General features: G+C 55.1%; 1 protein-coding gene across 1 annotated transcript; it reads left to right on the forward strand.

Moving 5' to 3' along the window:
* The first annotated feature begins 6,492 nt into the window (after window positions 1-6,492).
* Window positions 6,493-14,053, forward strand: LOC138860689 (autotransporter adhesin BpaC-like). Its single transcript, XM_070118704.1, has 6 exons — window positions 6,493-6,925; window positions 7,022-7,450; window positions 9,909-10,190; window positions 10,350-10,589; window positions 12,618-13,120; window positions 14,012-14,053. The coding sequence occupies exons 1-6, from the start codon at window positions 6,493-6,495 to the stop codon at window positions 14,051-14,053; spliced, it is 1,929 nt and encodes a 642-aa protein (XP_069974805.1).
* The last annotated feature ends 663 nt before the right edge of the window (window positions 14,054-14,716 follow it).

Genomic DNA, 14,716 nt, shown 5'->3' on the forward strand with positions numbered 1-14,716 from the left:
AGACTTGTAGCTTAATAATAGGTTATCATAATACCCTTTCATATCTCATCAAACATGACTTAGGATTCACACACACACACACACACACACACACACACACACACACACACACACACACACACACACACACACACACATATATATATATATATATATATATATATATATATATATATATATATATATATATATATATATATATATATGTATGTATGTATGTATGTATGTATATACATAAATATACATACATAAATATGTATATATATATATACATTTCTACACACACACACACACACACACACACACACACACACACACACACACACACACACACACACACACACACACACACACATATATATATATATATATATATATATATATATATATATATATATATATATATATATATATATATATATATATATACACGTATATATGCATATATACATTTTCATCTCCCCGTAACAGATTGTCGTAATATTTCAGTTGTAAAAGTGTTACTATCTTCACTTCCTTTGATGAAAATGATTATCTAACTCTTGTTTCAGTTTTATTAATGTCATCTATTTTAGTGTATGATTGAAGTTACATTTCATCTTTAAATCCGCGTGAAAATGATGATGTACTTATAAATAAACAGCACACACATCTGCTTGTGTTCACCGTGTGACCGGTTTCCATGGCGCTGCTTTCAACGCTTTACGCCAACTTACCGCTCGTACAGAGCGAATTTCAAGCCGATAAAGACGCAAACGGTAAACCAGTTACACGAGGGAGATAAAAATTATGAACTCGCTAGCATTTTCGAGCAGTCGCAGTCGTCATGGCATCACAGAAGGATGTGCTGCGAAAGGTTGCTGCTTGTGAAAGGTTGCTTCGAGCTAGAAAGCGTGATTCTGTTATGCGAAAACAGCCAAGAAGAAGTGTGTGGGTACGAGAGTGGATAGGCAGGAGTCTCCTCAATGAAATGTCTTTGGAGGACCCAACTACGCATCGAAGAGTATTGAGGTGACGGGTGAAAATTTTGAAGAGCTGAGGATGAAGATACATCCTTCTATACAAAATAAATAAATAAATAAATAAATAAATAATATTATTAATATAAAAAATAAAAGAAAGAACAAAAGAAAAAAAAGAGGACAATACGCCCAAAAGCAAAGCACATATACCATCACACTCTGCTGTCGTCGTCTGAAAGGCTAGACGCGAGCAGTAGAGTCGAACATGTCTAACTTTAGCGCATGATTTTCGTCGCTAGCGATTAAAAGTGTCCTTAGACGCTTTCACCAGCGAATTCACTACCGAATTTAGAAGCTTGTCCAAAACTACGAGAAGCAGCGCCTTGTAAACGACATTATATATGTGTATGTGCGTGTGTGTGTGTGTGTGTGTGTGTTTGTATGTGTGTTTTCTTCTCTTCCTCTTTTTCTGTTCTCTTGTCTTCATGTAATACCATATAGTACAATATGCCCGAAAATTTGAAAATTCACATGAATAAAGACCAATGCTAGCGGTGATGGTAAGCGCAAGAACATTATAAAAGAATTGGAAAATATTGAATAAGCATATACTATTGGAAAAACAAATAGAGAAATAGAAAACAGGGCAGTCCACTCCCAAAAATATTGGATGTGGAAAATGATTCATATTAATTTTTCGCTTGTAGCTCTGTCACAGACAAACACATATTCCCGATGGGGAAAAATACTGACCTATTTAATTAACCATTTGTATTTTCAGTAATGTATTCATACGTCTATCAGGGCTGAAAATGAAATAAAATGCATTCAGCTGCATTCGTTTTTTTCAGTTTGAGTCCCAAGCGAATATTTTTTAAATTCACTATAACTCACTATAAATTTCTTTCAAATTTAACACGTAATAGGTGATAGTGATGATGATGACCATGAAAAGGACGATGTCGATGATGATAATGATGAGGAGGAGTTGGACGACGACGACGATGATGATGATGGTGATGATGTTAAGGATAATGAGGATGATTATGATGATGGTGGTGATGATGGCGATGATGATAATTAATGATGAGGATGATAATGATAATAATAATAAGAATTATTATTATAATGATGAAAATAATAAAAAGGATACCTAGATAATTAACCGATCTTATCATGTTGATAACAGTAACACTATAAATAAAAGTAAGAGTTATGATGATAATCACATTCGTAATAATAACAACATTATTATATTTGGGATACTAACAACAGCAACAATAATACTGGTAACAATAATAACAATAACGATAATGACAGTGATAATGACGAATATAATAATTTCCCTTGTTACATAAAAGATAATAACTGCGAATTCAGTTTTCTTGGAAGGAAATTAATGGAAAGGTTTTTCTCAAGCTTGGGGAAGGAGGTTGCCACATCGCTAAATGTAAAATAATTTGGAATGTGATTTCGATTGCTATTAACATCACAATTTCAGCTACAATGACACTAATCAACGGAACTTAAAAGAAAGAAAATGCCTGTGACGTCTAAACTGAAAGAAAAAAAAGCTGAAACTAAACAAACGTAAGGAAAACATTTTCCGAAATATTGCACTGCCCTTGCAACATTCACAGTCGATGAGTGTCCTCAGAGTAATAGAGGGCAATGAGGTAAAGCCATCCTACTTGTTACATAGTTTATTTGATTTGTAATCATCTGCATTCGTATTATCCTGAAATGGGTCGACATAACGAAGGTCAGGAGCGTACAAGTCTTATTTCACCGTCCTTAGTTCGCTCAGATTATGACGTCACTTCAGTGGAGTCCAATTTTCCTTATTATTATTATTATTATTATATATATATATATATATATATATATATATATATATATATATATATATATATATATATATATATATATATATATATGTGTGTGTGTGTGTGTGTGTGTGTGTGTGTGTGTGTGTGTGTGTGTGTGTGTGTGTGTGTGTGTGTGAAAACATAAATAGATGATTCATATAAATTTTATATTACTTAATATTGTAAAATCATTTCATCTGGTGCGGTTCTAGGCACTGTTAATGACGTCACACAGACCTCGAACTTTATTTCTGAAAAAGCTTGAAGCTCCTTAAACTGTCACTTTATATAGATGAAGGGTTGGGAGGGAACCACATCTTTTAATTCGATTTTTACCTTTTTTAGCCAGTACCTCTTTGTGCAATGCTGCATAATTAAAGTCCTACACAATGCACTGCTCTGTGCACAATCATATCGTAACTTTGACCGATGCTTATAACACAACTCATTTTCAAAATTATGGGAAAACCACTACCGAAACTATCCACACACACACACACACACACACACACACACACACACGCACACACACACGCACGCACACACACACACACACACACACACACACGCACACGCACACACACACACACACACACACACACACAGATACGTACACGCAGAGAAACGGTTACACAAATAAGTATTAAGTGCTCGTACTTAAAAGTAATATATTGCTTTAGACTGAGAGATGTGAAAATATGGGTTGTAAAGTACAAGGTAAGAAGTAAAGAAAATAAAAACTCATATGATGGTCTATACATTCCAATATCTTTGTATAGAGGTTTCATGGGTCAACCATTTATATTCACTCTACCAGAGACGGCACGCAGAATCTGTGAAGTACTATGAAGAAATTCGCACACCAATTTTCTCTCAGAGGTATAGTTTCCAGCATTATTTACACATATTCTCCGTTTCTCTTTTAATTTCATGATAACCTCCATCTGCATTTTTTTTCTTTTCTATTCTATATGCAAAGACAGCAATTACAACACTAATCACACATTTTCTCTCTCACACCCCCATCTCTCTCTCTCTCTCCCTCTCTCTTCTAATATCATGATGACCTTCATCTGTATTTTTTATATTTTTATTTACAGTCCTCCGCCCACTATAACCGCCAGAGCGTCAATTCCAGTTCTTACCTTCAAAGACTGTTCCCTTTGATAGTTTCCCATTACCAAAAGAAATTTCTTTATTTGTTTTGGCTTTCCCGAGGACGTTCACTTCTAACTCGCTTTTGATCTTTGCAGAGATCAGAGGGACGTTTTTCTTACTTTTACTTCATTTTAGTTTTACCGCCATCATCTTTTTCTTTAAAATATTTCAGGCTATTTTGCTAGCGTCTCTTCACCAAAGGCTCTTAACTGTATTTAGTGACCTCTCTAAATTGCAGGTTGAACAAATTAGAAAGACCCATTAAAGTCATTACTATAGTCAGAGGTTTACAACCTTTGGCACGAGTGCCAGACTTGCCACACAGAGCGCTTGTCTATGGCAAGACATGCGATTCAGAGGAGCAAAGGAAAAAATAAATAGCAAAATAATATGAGAGAGGGAAAGAGAGAGAGAGAGAGAGAGGATCTCATTATTATAGCTAAATTTTAAAATGGAGAAATATTGGAACCTACAGCGAATGATCATGCAGCCTCCATATTAAGTTCCCTAATACCAATGTCTGATAAATTCAATTGCATGAAGAAAGTAGCCTTGGCATTGTTATCAGGATCTGGATCTACATACCAATGTGAGCCAGATGTTTTAACACATGCAGCATACCCTCAGCCCCCATTGCAGCGGATCACTGAGGGTTGTTTGAAGCTCAGTGTGTCCAGATAACTCTAAACATTATAGAACATATACTTTTTTTGTTACGAAGAATACTAAATACTACAAAAATGTTACAATTATGCATGTGCAGGAAACTACATTTGAATATACAGTGCCGAAAAAAAAAGGCACGCGTTATTAATAAGAAAGCATTCATTATAAACTGGCACACTATGCTCAAAAGGTTGCCGAACCTTGCTATACGTATATGTAAATATATATATATATATATATATATATATATATATATATATATATATGTGTGTGTGTGTGTGTGTGTGTGTGTGTGTGTGTGTGTGTGTGTGTGTGTGTGTGTGTGTGCGTGTGTGCGTGTGTTTATCCAATCGCACACTTAGAAACAAACGCACACGCACGCACAGAAAATAAAGAATTGTGATGATAATGATTATAGCAATTAATTACATAATGCTTGAAGAGATGGAATGTTCGTTTTTTCCCTCATTCCCTCAACGATCTTGGGGACCATGTGGGGAATCGGGGGTTTTAGTGGGGGAGCACACACAGATCCCCCCCCCCTTACGTGTTTCTCTAGCCGGTCGCCGTTCTTCCCTAGCCGGTCGCCGTGCTTCCCCAGCCGGCCGCCGTGCTTCCCCAGCCGGTCGCCGTGCTTCCCTAGCCGGCCGCTGTACTTCCCTAGCCGGCCGCCGTGCTTCCCTAGCAGGTCGCCGTGCTTCCATAGCCGGCCGCCGTGCTTCCCTAGCCGGCCGCCGTGCTTCCCTAGCCAAAAGCCGTGCTACCCTAGCCAAAAGCCGTGCTTCCCTAGCTGATCGCCGTGCTTCCCTAGCCAAAAGCCGTGCTTCCCTAGCCGGCCGCCGTGCTTCTCTAGCCGACCGTCGTGCTTCCCTAGCCGATCGCCGAGCTTCCATAGCTGATCACCGTGCTTCCCTAGCCGATCGCCGTGCTTCCCTAGCTGATCGCCGTGCTTCCCTAGCCGATCGCCGTGCTTCCCTAGCCAAAAGCCGTGCTTCCCTAGCAAAAAAGCCGTGCTTCCCTAGCCAAAAGCCGTGCTTCCCTAGCCAAAAGCCGTGCTTCCCTAGCCGATCGCCGTGCTTCCCTAGCCGATCGCCGTGCTTCCCTAGCCAAAAGCCGTGCTTCCCTAGCAAAAAAGCCGTGCTTCCCTAGCCTAAAGCCGTGCTTCCCTTGCCGGTCGCCGTGCTTCCCTAGCCGGCCGCCGTGATTCCCTAGCCGGCCGCCGTGCTTCCCTAGCCGGTCGGCGTGCTTCCCTAGCCGGTCGCCGTGATTCCCTAGCCGGTCGCCGTGCTTCCCCAGCCGGTCGCCGTGCTTCCCCGGCCGATCACCGTGCTTCCCCAGCCGGTCGCCGTGCTTCCCCGGCCGATCGCCGTGCTTCCCCGGCCGATCGCCGTGCTTCCCTGGCCGGTCGCCGTGCTTCCCTGGCAGGTCGCCGTGCTTCCCTAGCCGGTCGCCGTGCTTCCCTAGCCGACGGCCGTGCTTCCCTAGCCGGTCGCTGTGCTTCCCTAGCCGGTCGCCGTGCTTCCCTAGCCGACGGCCGTGCTTCCCTAGCCGGTCGCCGTGCTTCCCTAGCCGGTCGCCGTGCTTCCCTAGCCGGCCGCCGTGCTTCCCTAGCCGGTCGCCGTGCTTCCCTAGCCGGTCGCCGTGCTTCCCTAGCCGGTCGCCGTGCTTCCCTAATCGACCGCCATGTTTCTCTAGCCGGCCGCCGTGCTTCCCTAGCCGGTCACTGTGCTTCCCCAGCCGATCGCCGTGCTTCCCCGGCCGATCGCCGTGCTTCCCCGGCCGGTCGCCGTGCTTCCCCGGCCGATCGCCGTGCTTCCCCGGCCGATCGCCGTGCTTCCATGGTCGGTCGCCGTGCTTCCCTGGCCGGTCGCCGTGCTTCCCTAGCCGGCCACCGTGCTTCCCTAACCGACCGCCATGTTTCTCTAGCCGACCGCCGTGCTTCCCTAGCCGGCCACCGTGCTTCCCTAATCGACCGCCATGTTTCTCTAGCCGGCCGCCGTGCTTCCCTAGCCGGTCGCCGTGCTTCCCCAGCCGGTTGTCGTGCTTCCCAAGCCGTCCGCCGTGCTTCCCCGGCCGGTCGCCGTGCTTCCCTAGCCGGTCGCCGTGCTTCCCTAGCCGGTCTCCGTGCTTCTCTAGCCGGTCGCCGTGCTTTCCTAGCCGGTCGCCGTGCTTCCCTGGCCGGTCGGAGTGCTTCCCTGGCCGGTCGCCGTGCTTCCCTAGCCGGTCGCTGTGCTTCCCTAGCCGACGGCCGTGCTTCCCTAGCCGGTCGCTGTGCTTCCCTAGCCAAAAGCCGTGCTTCCCTAGCCGACGGCCGTGCTTCCCTAGCCGGTCGCCGTGCTTCCCTAGCCGGTCGCCGTGCTTCCCTAGCCGGCCACCGTGCTTCCCTAGCCGGTCGCCGTGCTTTCCTAGCCAGTCGCCGTGCTTCTCTAGCTGGCCGCCGTGCTTCCCTAGCCGACGGCCGTGCTTCCCTAGCCGGTCGCCGTTCTTCCCAAGCCGGCCGCCGTGCTTCCCTAGCCGACGGCCGTGCTTCCCTAGCCGACGGCCGTGCTTCCCAAGCCGGCCGCCGTGCTTCACTAGCCGACGGCCGTGCTTCCCCAGCCGGCCGCCGTGCTTCCCTAACCGGTCGCCGTTCTTCCCTAGCCGGTCGCCGTGCTTCCCAAGCCGGCCGCCGTGCTTCCCCCGAGGATCGCCGTGCTTCCCTGGCCGGGCGCCGTGCTTCCCTGGCTGGTCGCCGTGCTTCCCTAGCCGGTCGCCGTGCTTCCCTAGCCGACAGCCGTGCTTCCCTAGCCGGTCGCTGTGCTTCCCTAGCCGGTCGCCGTGCTTCCCTAGCCGGTCGCCGTGCTTCCCTAGCCGGTCGCCGTGCTTCCCTGGCCGGTCGCCGTGCTTCCCTAGCCGGTCGCCGTGCTTCCCTATCCGACGGCCTTGCTTCCCTAGCCGGTCGCCGTGCTTCCCTAGCCGGTCGCCGTGCTTCCCTAGCCGGTCGCCGTGCTTCCCTAGCCGGTCGCCGTGCTTCCCTAGCCGGTCGCCGTGCTTCCCTAGCCGGTCGCCGTGCTTCCCTAGCCGGTCGCCGTGCTTCCCAAGCCGGTCGCCGTGCTTCCCTAGCCGACGGCCGTGCTTCCCTAGCCGACGGCCGTGCTTCCCTAGCCGGTCGCCGTGCTTCCCTAGCCGGTCGCCGTGCTTCCCTAGCCGGTCGCCGTGCTTCCCTAGCCGGTCGCCATGCTTCCCTAGCCGACGGCCGTGCTTCCCTAGCCGACGGCCGTGCTTCCCTAGCCGGTCGCCGTGCTTCCCTAACCGGTCGCCGTGCTTCCCTAGCCGGTCGCCGTGTTTCCCAAGCCGGCCGCCGTGCTTCCCTAGCCGACGGCCGTGCTTCCCAAGCCGGCCGCCGTGCTTCCCTAGCCGACGGCCGTGCTTCCCTAGCCGGTCGCCGTGCTTCCCTAGCCGGTCGCCGTGCTTCCCTAGCCAGTGTCCGTGCTTCCCTAGCCGGTCGCCGTGCTTCCCTGTCCGGTCGCCGTGCTTCCCTGTCCGGTCGCCGTGCTTCCCTGTCCGGTCGCCGTGCTTCCCTAGCCGGTCGCCGTGCTTCCCTAGCCGACGGCCGTGCTTCCCTAGCCAGTCGCTGTGCTTCCCTATCCGGCCGCCGTGCTTCCCTAGCCGGCCGCCGTGCTTCCCTAGCCGACCGCCGTGCTTCCCTAGCCGACCGCCGTGCTTCCTTAGCCGGCCGCCGTGCTTCCCTAATCGACCGCCATGTTTCTCTAGCCGGCCGCCGTGCTTCCCTAGCCGGTCGGCGTGCTTCCCCAGCCGGCGCCGTGCTTCCCTAGCCGGTCGCCGTGCTTCCCTAGCCGGTCGCCGTGCTTCCCCAGCCGATCGCCGTGCTTCCCCGGCCGATCGCCGTGCTTCCCCGGCCGGTCGCCGTGCTTCCCCGGCCGATCGCCGTGCTTCCCCGGCCGATCGCCGTGCTTCCCCGGAGGATCGCCGTGCTTCCCTGGCCGGGCGCCGTGCTTCCCTGGCCGGTCGCCGTGCTTCCCTAGCCGGTCGCCGTGCTTCCCTAGCCGACGGCCGTGCTTCCCTAGCCGGTCGCTGTGCTTGCCTAGCCAAAAGCCGTGCTTCCCTAGCCGACCGCCTTGCTTCCCTAGCCGGTCGCCGTGCTTCCCTGGCCGGTCGCCGTGCTTCCCTAGCCGGTCGCCGTGCTTCCCTAGCCGGTCGCCGTGCTTCCCTATCCGACGGCCGTGCTTCCCTAGCCGGTCGCCGTGCTTCCCTAGCCGGTCGCCGTGCTTCCCTAGCCGGTCGCCGTGCTTCCCTAGCCGGCCGCCGTGCTTCCCTAATCGACCGCCATGTTTCTCTAACCGGCCGCCGTGCTTCCCTAGCCGGTCGGCGTGCTTCCCCAGCCGGCGCCGTGCTTCCCTAGCCGGTCGCCGTGCTTCCCTAGCCGGTCGCCGTGCTTCCCCAGCCGATCGCCGTGCTTCCCCGGCCGATCGCCGTGCTTCCCCGGCCGGTCGCCGTGCTTCCCCGGCCGATCGCCGTGCTTCCCCGGCCGATCGCCGTGCTTCCCCGGAGGATCGCCGTGCTTCCCTGGCCGGGCGCCGTGCTTCCCTGGCCGGTCGCCGTGCTTCCCTAGCCGGTCGCCGTGCTTCCCTAGCCGACGGCCGTGCTTCCCTAGCCGGTCGCTGTGCTTGCCTAGCCAAAAGCCGTGCTTCCCTAGCCGACCGCCTTGCTTCCCTAGCCGGTCGCCGTGCTTCCCTGGCCGGTCGCCGTGCTTCCCTAGCCGGTCGCCGTGCTTCCCTAGCCGGTCGCCGTGCTTCCCTATCCGACGGCCGTGCTTCCCTAGCCGGTCGCCGTGCTTCCCTAGCCGGTCGCCGTGCTTCCCTAGCCGGCCGCCGTGCTTCCCTAATCGACCGCCATGTTTCTCTAACCGGCCGCCGTGCTTCCCTAGCCGGTCGGCGTGCTTCCCCAGCCGGCGCCGTGCTTCCCTAGCCGGTCGCCGTGCTTCCCTAGCCGGTCGCCGTGCTTCCCTAGCCGGTCGCCGTGCTTCCCCAGCCGATCGCCGTGCTTCCCTAGCTGGCCGCCGTGCTTCCCTAGCCGACGGCCGTGCTTCCCTAGCCGGTCGCCGTGCTTCCCTAGCCGACGGCCCTAGCCGGTCGCCGTGCTTCCCCAGCCGGTCGCCGTGCTTCCCTAGCCGGCCGCCGTGCTTCCCTAGCCGACGGCCGTGCTTCCTTAGCCGGTCGCCGTGCTTCCCTAGCCGACGGCCGTGCTTCCCTAGCCGGCCGCCGTGCTTCCCTAGCCGACGGCCGTGCTTCCCTAGCCGGTCGCCGTGCTTCCCTAGCCGACGGCCGTGCTTCCCAAGCCGGTCTCCGTGCTTCCCTAGCCGGTCGCCGTGCTTTCCTAGCCGGTCGCCGTGCTTCTCTAGCTGGCCGCCGTGCTTCCCTAGCCGACGGCCGTGCTTCCCTAGCCGGTCGCCGTTCTTCCCAAGCCGGCCGCCGTGCTTCCCTAGCCGACGGCCGTGCTTCCCTAGCCGGTCGCCGTGCTTCCCTAGCCGGTCGCCGTGCTTCCCTAGCCGACGGCCGTGCTTCCCAAGCCGGCCGCCGTGCTTCACTAGCCGACGGCCGTGCTTCCCCAGCCGGCCGCCGTGCTTCCCTAGCCGGTCGCCGTGCTTCCCAAGCCGGCCGCCGTGCTTCCCTAACCGGTCGCCGTTCTTCCCTAGCCGGTCGCCGTGCTTCCCAAGCCGGCCGCCGTGCTTCCCAAGCCGGCCGCCGTGCTTCCCCCGAGGATCGCCGTGCTTCCCTGGCCGGGCGCCGTGCTTCCCTGGCTGGTCGCCGTGCTTCCCTAACCGGTCGCCGTGCTTCCCTAGCCGGTCGCCGTGTTTCCCAAGCCGGCCGCCGTGCTTCCCTAGCCGACGGCCGTGCTTCCCAAGCCGGCCGCCGTGCTTCCCTAGCCGACGGCCGTGCTTCCCTAGCCGGTCGCCGTGCTTCCCTAGCCGGTCGCCGTGCTTCCCTAGCCGGTGTCCGTGCTTCCCTAGCCGGTGTCCGTGCTTCCCTAGCCGGTGTCCGTGCTTCCCTAGCCGGTCGCCGTGCTTCCCTGTCCGGTCGCCGTGCTTCCCTGTCCGGTCGCCGTGCTTCCCTAGCCGGTCGCCGTGCTTCCCTAGCCGACGGCCGTGCTTCCCTAGCCAGTCGCTGTGCTTCCCTAGCCGGCCGCCGTGCTTCCCTATCCGGCCGCCGTGCTTCCCTAGCCGGCCGCCGTGCTTCCCTAGCCGGCCGCCGTGCTTCCCTAGCCGACCGCCGTGCTTCCCTAGCCGACCGCCGTGCTTCCTTAGCCGGCCGCCGTGCTTCCCTAATCGACCGCCATGTTTCTCTAGCCGGCCGCCGTGCTTCCCTAGCCGGTCGGCGTGCTTCCCCAGCCGGCGCCGTGCTTCCCTAGCCGGTCGCCGTGCTTCCCTAGCCGGTCGCCGTGCTTCCCCAGCCGATCGCCGTGCTTCCCCGGCCGATCGCCGTGCTTCCCCGGCCGGTCGCCGTGCTTCCCCGGCCGATCGCCGTGCTTCCCCGGCCGATCGCCGTGCTTCCCCGGAGGATCGCCGTGCTTCCCTGGCCGGGCGCCGTGCTTCCCTGGCCGGTCGCCGTGCTTCCCTAGCCGGTCGCCGTGCTTCCCTAGCCGACGGCCGTGCTTCCCTAGCCGGTCGCTGTGCTTGCCTAGCCAAAAGCCGTGCTTCCCTAGCCGACCGCCTTGCTTCCCTAGCCGGTCGCCGTGCTTCCCCGGCCGATCGCCGTGCTTCCCTAGCCGACGGCCGTGCTTGCCAAGCCGGTCGCCGTGCTTCCCTAGTCGGCCGCCGTGCTTCCCTAGCCGACGGCCGTGCTTCTCTAGCTGGCCGCCGTGCTTCCCTAGCCGGTCGCCGTGCTTCCCTAGCCGGTCGCCGTGCTTCCCTAGCCGGCCGCCGTGCTTCCCTAGCCGACGGCCGTGCTTCCCTAGCCGGTCGCCGTGCTTCCCTAGCCGGTCGCCGTGCTTCCCTAGCCGGTCGCCGTGCTTCCCTAGCCGGTCGCCGTGCTTCTCTAGCCGGCCGCCGTGCTTCCCTAGCCGGTCGCCGTGCTTCCCAAGCCGGTCGCCGTGCTTCCCAAGCCGGTCGCCGTGCTTCCCTAGCCGGTCGCCGTTCTTCCCTAGCCGGCCGCCGTGCTTCCCTATCCGACGGCCTTTCTTCCCTAGCCGGTCGCCGTGCTTCCCTAGCCGGTCGCCGTGCTTCCCTAGCCGGTCGCCGTGCTTCCCCAGCCGGTCGCCATGCTTCCCTAGCCGACGGCCGTGCTTCCCTAGCCGGCCGCCGTGCTTCCCTAGCCGGTCGCCGTGCTTCCCTAGCCGGTCGCCGTGCTTCCCTAGCCGGTCGCCGTGCTTCCCTAGCCGGTCGCCGTGCTTCCCTAACCGGTCGCCGTGCTTCCCTAGCCGGTCGCCGTGTTTCCCAAGCCGGCCGCCGTGCTTCCCTAGCCGACGGACGTGCTTCCCAAGCCGGCCGCCGTGCTTCCCTAGCCGGTCGCCGTGCTTCCCTAGCCGGTGTCCGTGCTTCCCTAGCCGGCCGCCATGCTTCCCTAGCCGACGGCCGTGCTTCCCTAGCCGGCCGCCGTGCTTCCCTAGCCGACGGCCGTGCTTCCCTAGCCGGTCGCCGTGCTTCCCTAGCCGGTCGCCGTGCTTCCCTAGCCGGTCGCCATGCTTCCCTAGCCGGTGTCCGTGCTTCCCTAGCCGGCCGCCGTGCTTCCCTAGCCGACGGCCGTGCTTGCCCAAGCCGGTCGCCGTGCTTCCCTAGCCGGTCGCCGTGCTTCCCAAGCCGGCCGCCGTGCTTCCCAAGCCGGCCGCCGTGCTTCCCTAGCCGACGGCCGTGCTTCCCAAGCCGGCCGCCGTGCTTCCCTAGCCGACGGCCGTGCTTCCCTAGCCGGTCGCCGTGCTTCCCTAGCCGACGGCCGTGCTTCCCTGGCCGGTCGCCGTGCTTCCCAAGCCGGCCGCCGTGCTTCCCAAGCCGGCCGCCGTGCTTCCCTAGCCGACGGCCGTGCTTCCCAAGCCGGTCTCCGTGCTTCCCTGGCCGGTCGCCGTGCTTTCCTAGCTGGTCGCCGTGCTTCCCCAGCCGGTTGCCGTGCTTCCCCGGCCGATCGCCGTGCTTCCCTAGCCGACGGCCGTGCTTGCCAAGCCGGTCGCCGTGCTTCCCTAGTCGGCCGCCGTGCTTCCCTAGCCGACGGCCGTGCTTCTCTAGCTGGCCGCCGTGCTTCCCTAGCCGGTCGCCGTGCTTCCCTAGCCGGTCGCCGTACTTCCCTAGCCGGCCGCCGTGCTTCCCTATCCGACGGCCTTGCTTCCCTAGCCGGTCGCCGTGCTTCCCTAGCCGGTCGCCGTGCTTCCCTAGCCGGTCGCCGTGCTTCCCCAGCCGGTCGCCATGCTTCCCTAGCCGACGGCCGTGCTTCCCTAGCCGGCCGCCGTGCTTCCCTAGCCGGTCGCCGTGCTTCCCTAGCCGGTCGCCGTGCTTCCCTAGCCGGTCGCCGTGCTTCCCTAGCCGGTCGCCGTGCTTTCCTAGCCGGTCGCCGTGCTTCCCCAGCTTGTTGCCGTGCTTCCCTAGCCGGTCGCCGTGCTTCCCTAGCCGGTCGCCGTGCTTCCCTAGCCGGTCGCCGTGCTTCCCTAGCCGGTCGCCGTGCTTCCCTAGCCGGTCGCCGTGCTTCCCTAGCCGGTCGCCGTGCTTCCCTAGCCGGTCGCCGTGCTTCCCTAGCCGGTCGCCGTGCTTCCCTAGCCGGTCGCCGTGCTTCCCTAGCCGGTCGCCGTGCTTCCCTAGCCGGTCGCCGTGCTTCCCTAGCCGGTCGCCGTGCTTCCCTAGCCGGCCGCCGTGCTTCCCTAGCCGGTCGCCGTGCTTCCCTAGCCGGTCGCCGTGCTTCCCTAGCCGATCGCCGTGCTTCCCTAGCCGATCGGCTAAATGCCGCGAACAGCTTCGGCGACAGGCCTTCTGTAGCCATTGATATTGGCAAAGGTATCAATTTACCAAACAATGACGTCACACCAAATTATATATATTAGATGAATTTGTTTGATTGATGAAATATAACAGTACTTTACGTTTGTTAGAGACAAAGTATGGTAAGAATACGTGAAATTACTCGACTCCTTTAATTTGTTTGTCTTACGTTATTATGAGTCTGAATTTCTGGATTACTTTGCATATTGTTTCTTTCATTTTCGTGTCAATTTATGTTTGTTTACGAAAACTCCATATCCTCCAGATTAAATAGTGGTTGTTAATGATGATAATAATGATTATAATGATAATATTATCATTATAATAATTCACTATCATCATTATTGCTCTTAACTTATATGGTTCCCTCATCTAAATTTGCGAAACGATCTTAACAGACATTGTGGCATATTGGAGCAAGCAATATAAAAGGTATATAATTTTCAGCCTTGCACAGGGAGACAGATATATCACATACTCAGAGACTGACAGTGATTTGCAATGTCATGAAGTGGTGACTAAAATCAAAAGGAAAAATAATAAGTATCACAATCACTTTTGGTTGCTGCTGTTTTTTTTTTTTTTTTTTTTTAATATTAACATCGCTATTATCATCATCATTAATAGTATCATTGCTAATATCATTTTCATTATTATTATTTTCATTGTCATTACCTTTGTTATTGTCATTATTATTATTATATTCATTATCATTACTTTTGCTATTGTTATTATTATTATCATTATGACTATCATTATTATTATTACCATTATTAGCATTACCACAATCTCAACCATATCTGGTACCACAGCAATGACAACAGCTAGAGGCATCGTATCGGAAATGAACATAGCTGATTGGATGTGGGGGTTTGGGACGCATCCTATCGGGTTCAAATGAACATTATCGTGCAAAGGGCCATGCAGCATGCTGATGAACTCGGGGGCTTTGCATGACCAGGAAGGCGAGTGTTGCAGCAAGAAGCCATAACCATATTGGTGTGGAATAATTCTCTCCACCTCACACACATGAACACGTGTACATATACACGTGTACATACACATACAAACAGAGAAAGAGAGAGAGAGAGAAATAAAATGAA

The sequence above is a fragment of the Penaeus vannamei genome, chromosome 42, assembly GCF_042767895.1.
Source record: "Penaeus vannamei isolate JL-2024 chromosome 42, ASM4276789v1, whole genome shotgun sequence".
Taxonomy (NCBI): Eukaryota; Metazoa; Arthropoda; class Malacostraca; order Decapoda; family Penaeidae; genus Penaeus; species Penaeus vannamei.

What these genes read in the sequence shown, in the direction of transcription:
- LOC138860689 (XM_070118704.1), top strand. Translation starts at nt 6,493, where the DNA reads ATGGTCGGTCGCCGTGCTTCCCTGGCCGGTCGCCGTGCTTCCCTAGCC. An exon ending in TGCTTCCCTAGCCGGTCGCC is followed by an intron (nt 10,191 to 10,349) that starts GTGCTTCCCTAG and finishes GTTCTTCCCTAG; the next exon opens with CCGGTCGCCGTGCTTCCCAA. An exon ending in TGCTTCCCTAGCCGACGGCC is followed by an intron (nt 10,590 to 12,617) that starts GTGCTTCCCTAG and finishes GTGCTTCCCAAG; the next exon opens with CCGGCCGCCGTGCTTCCCAA.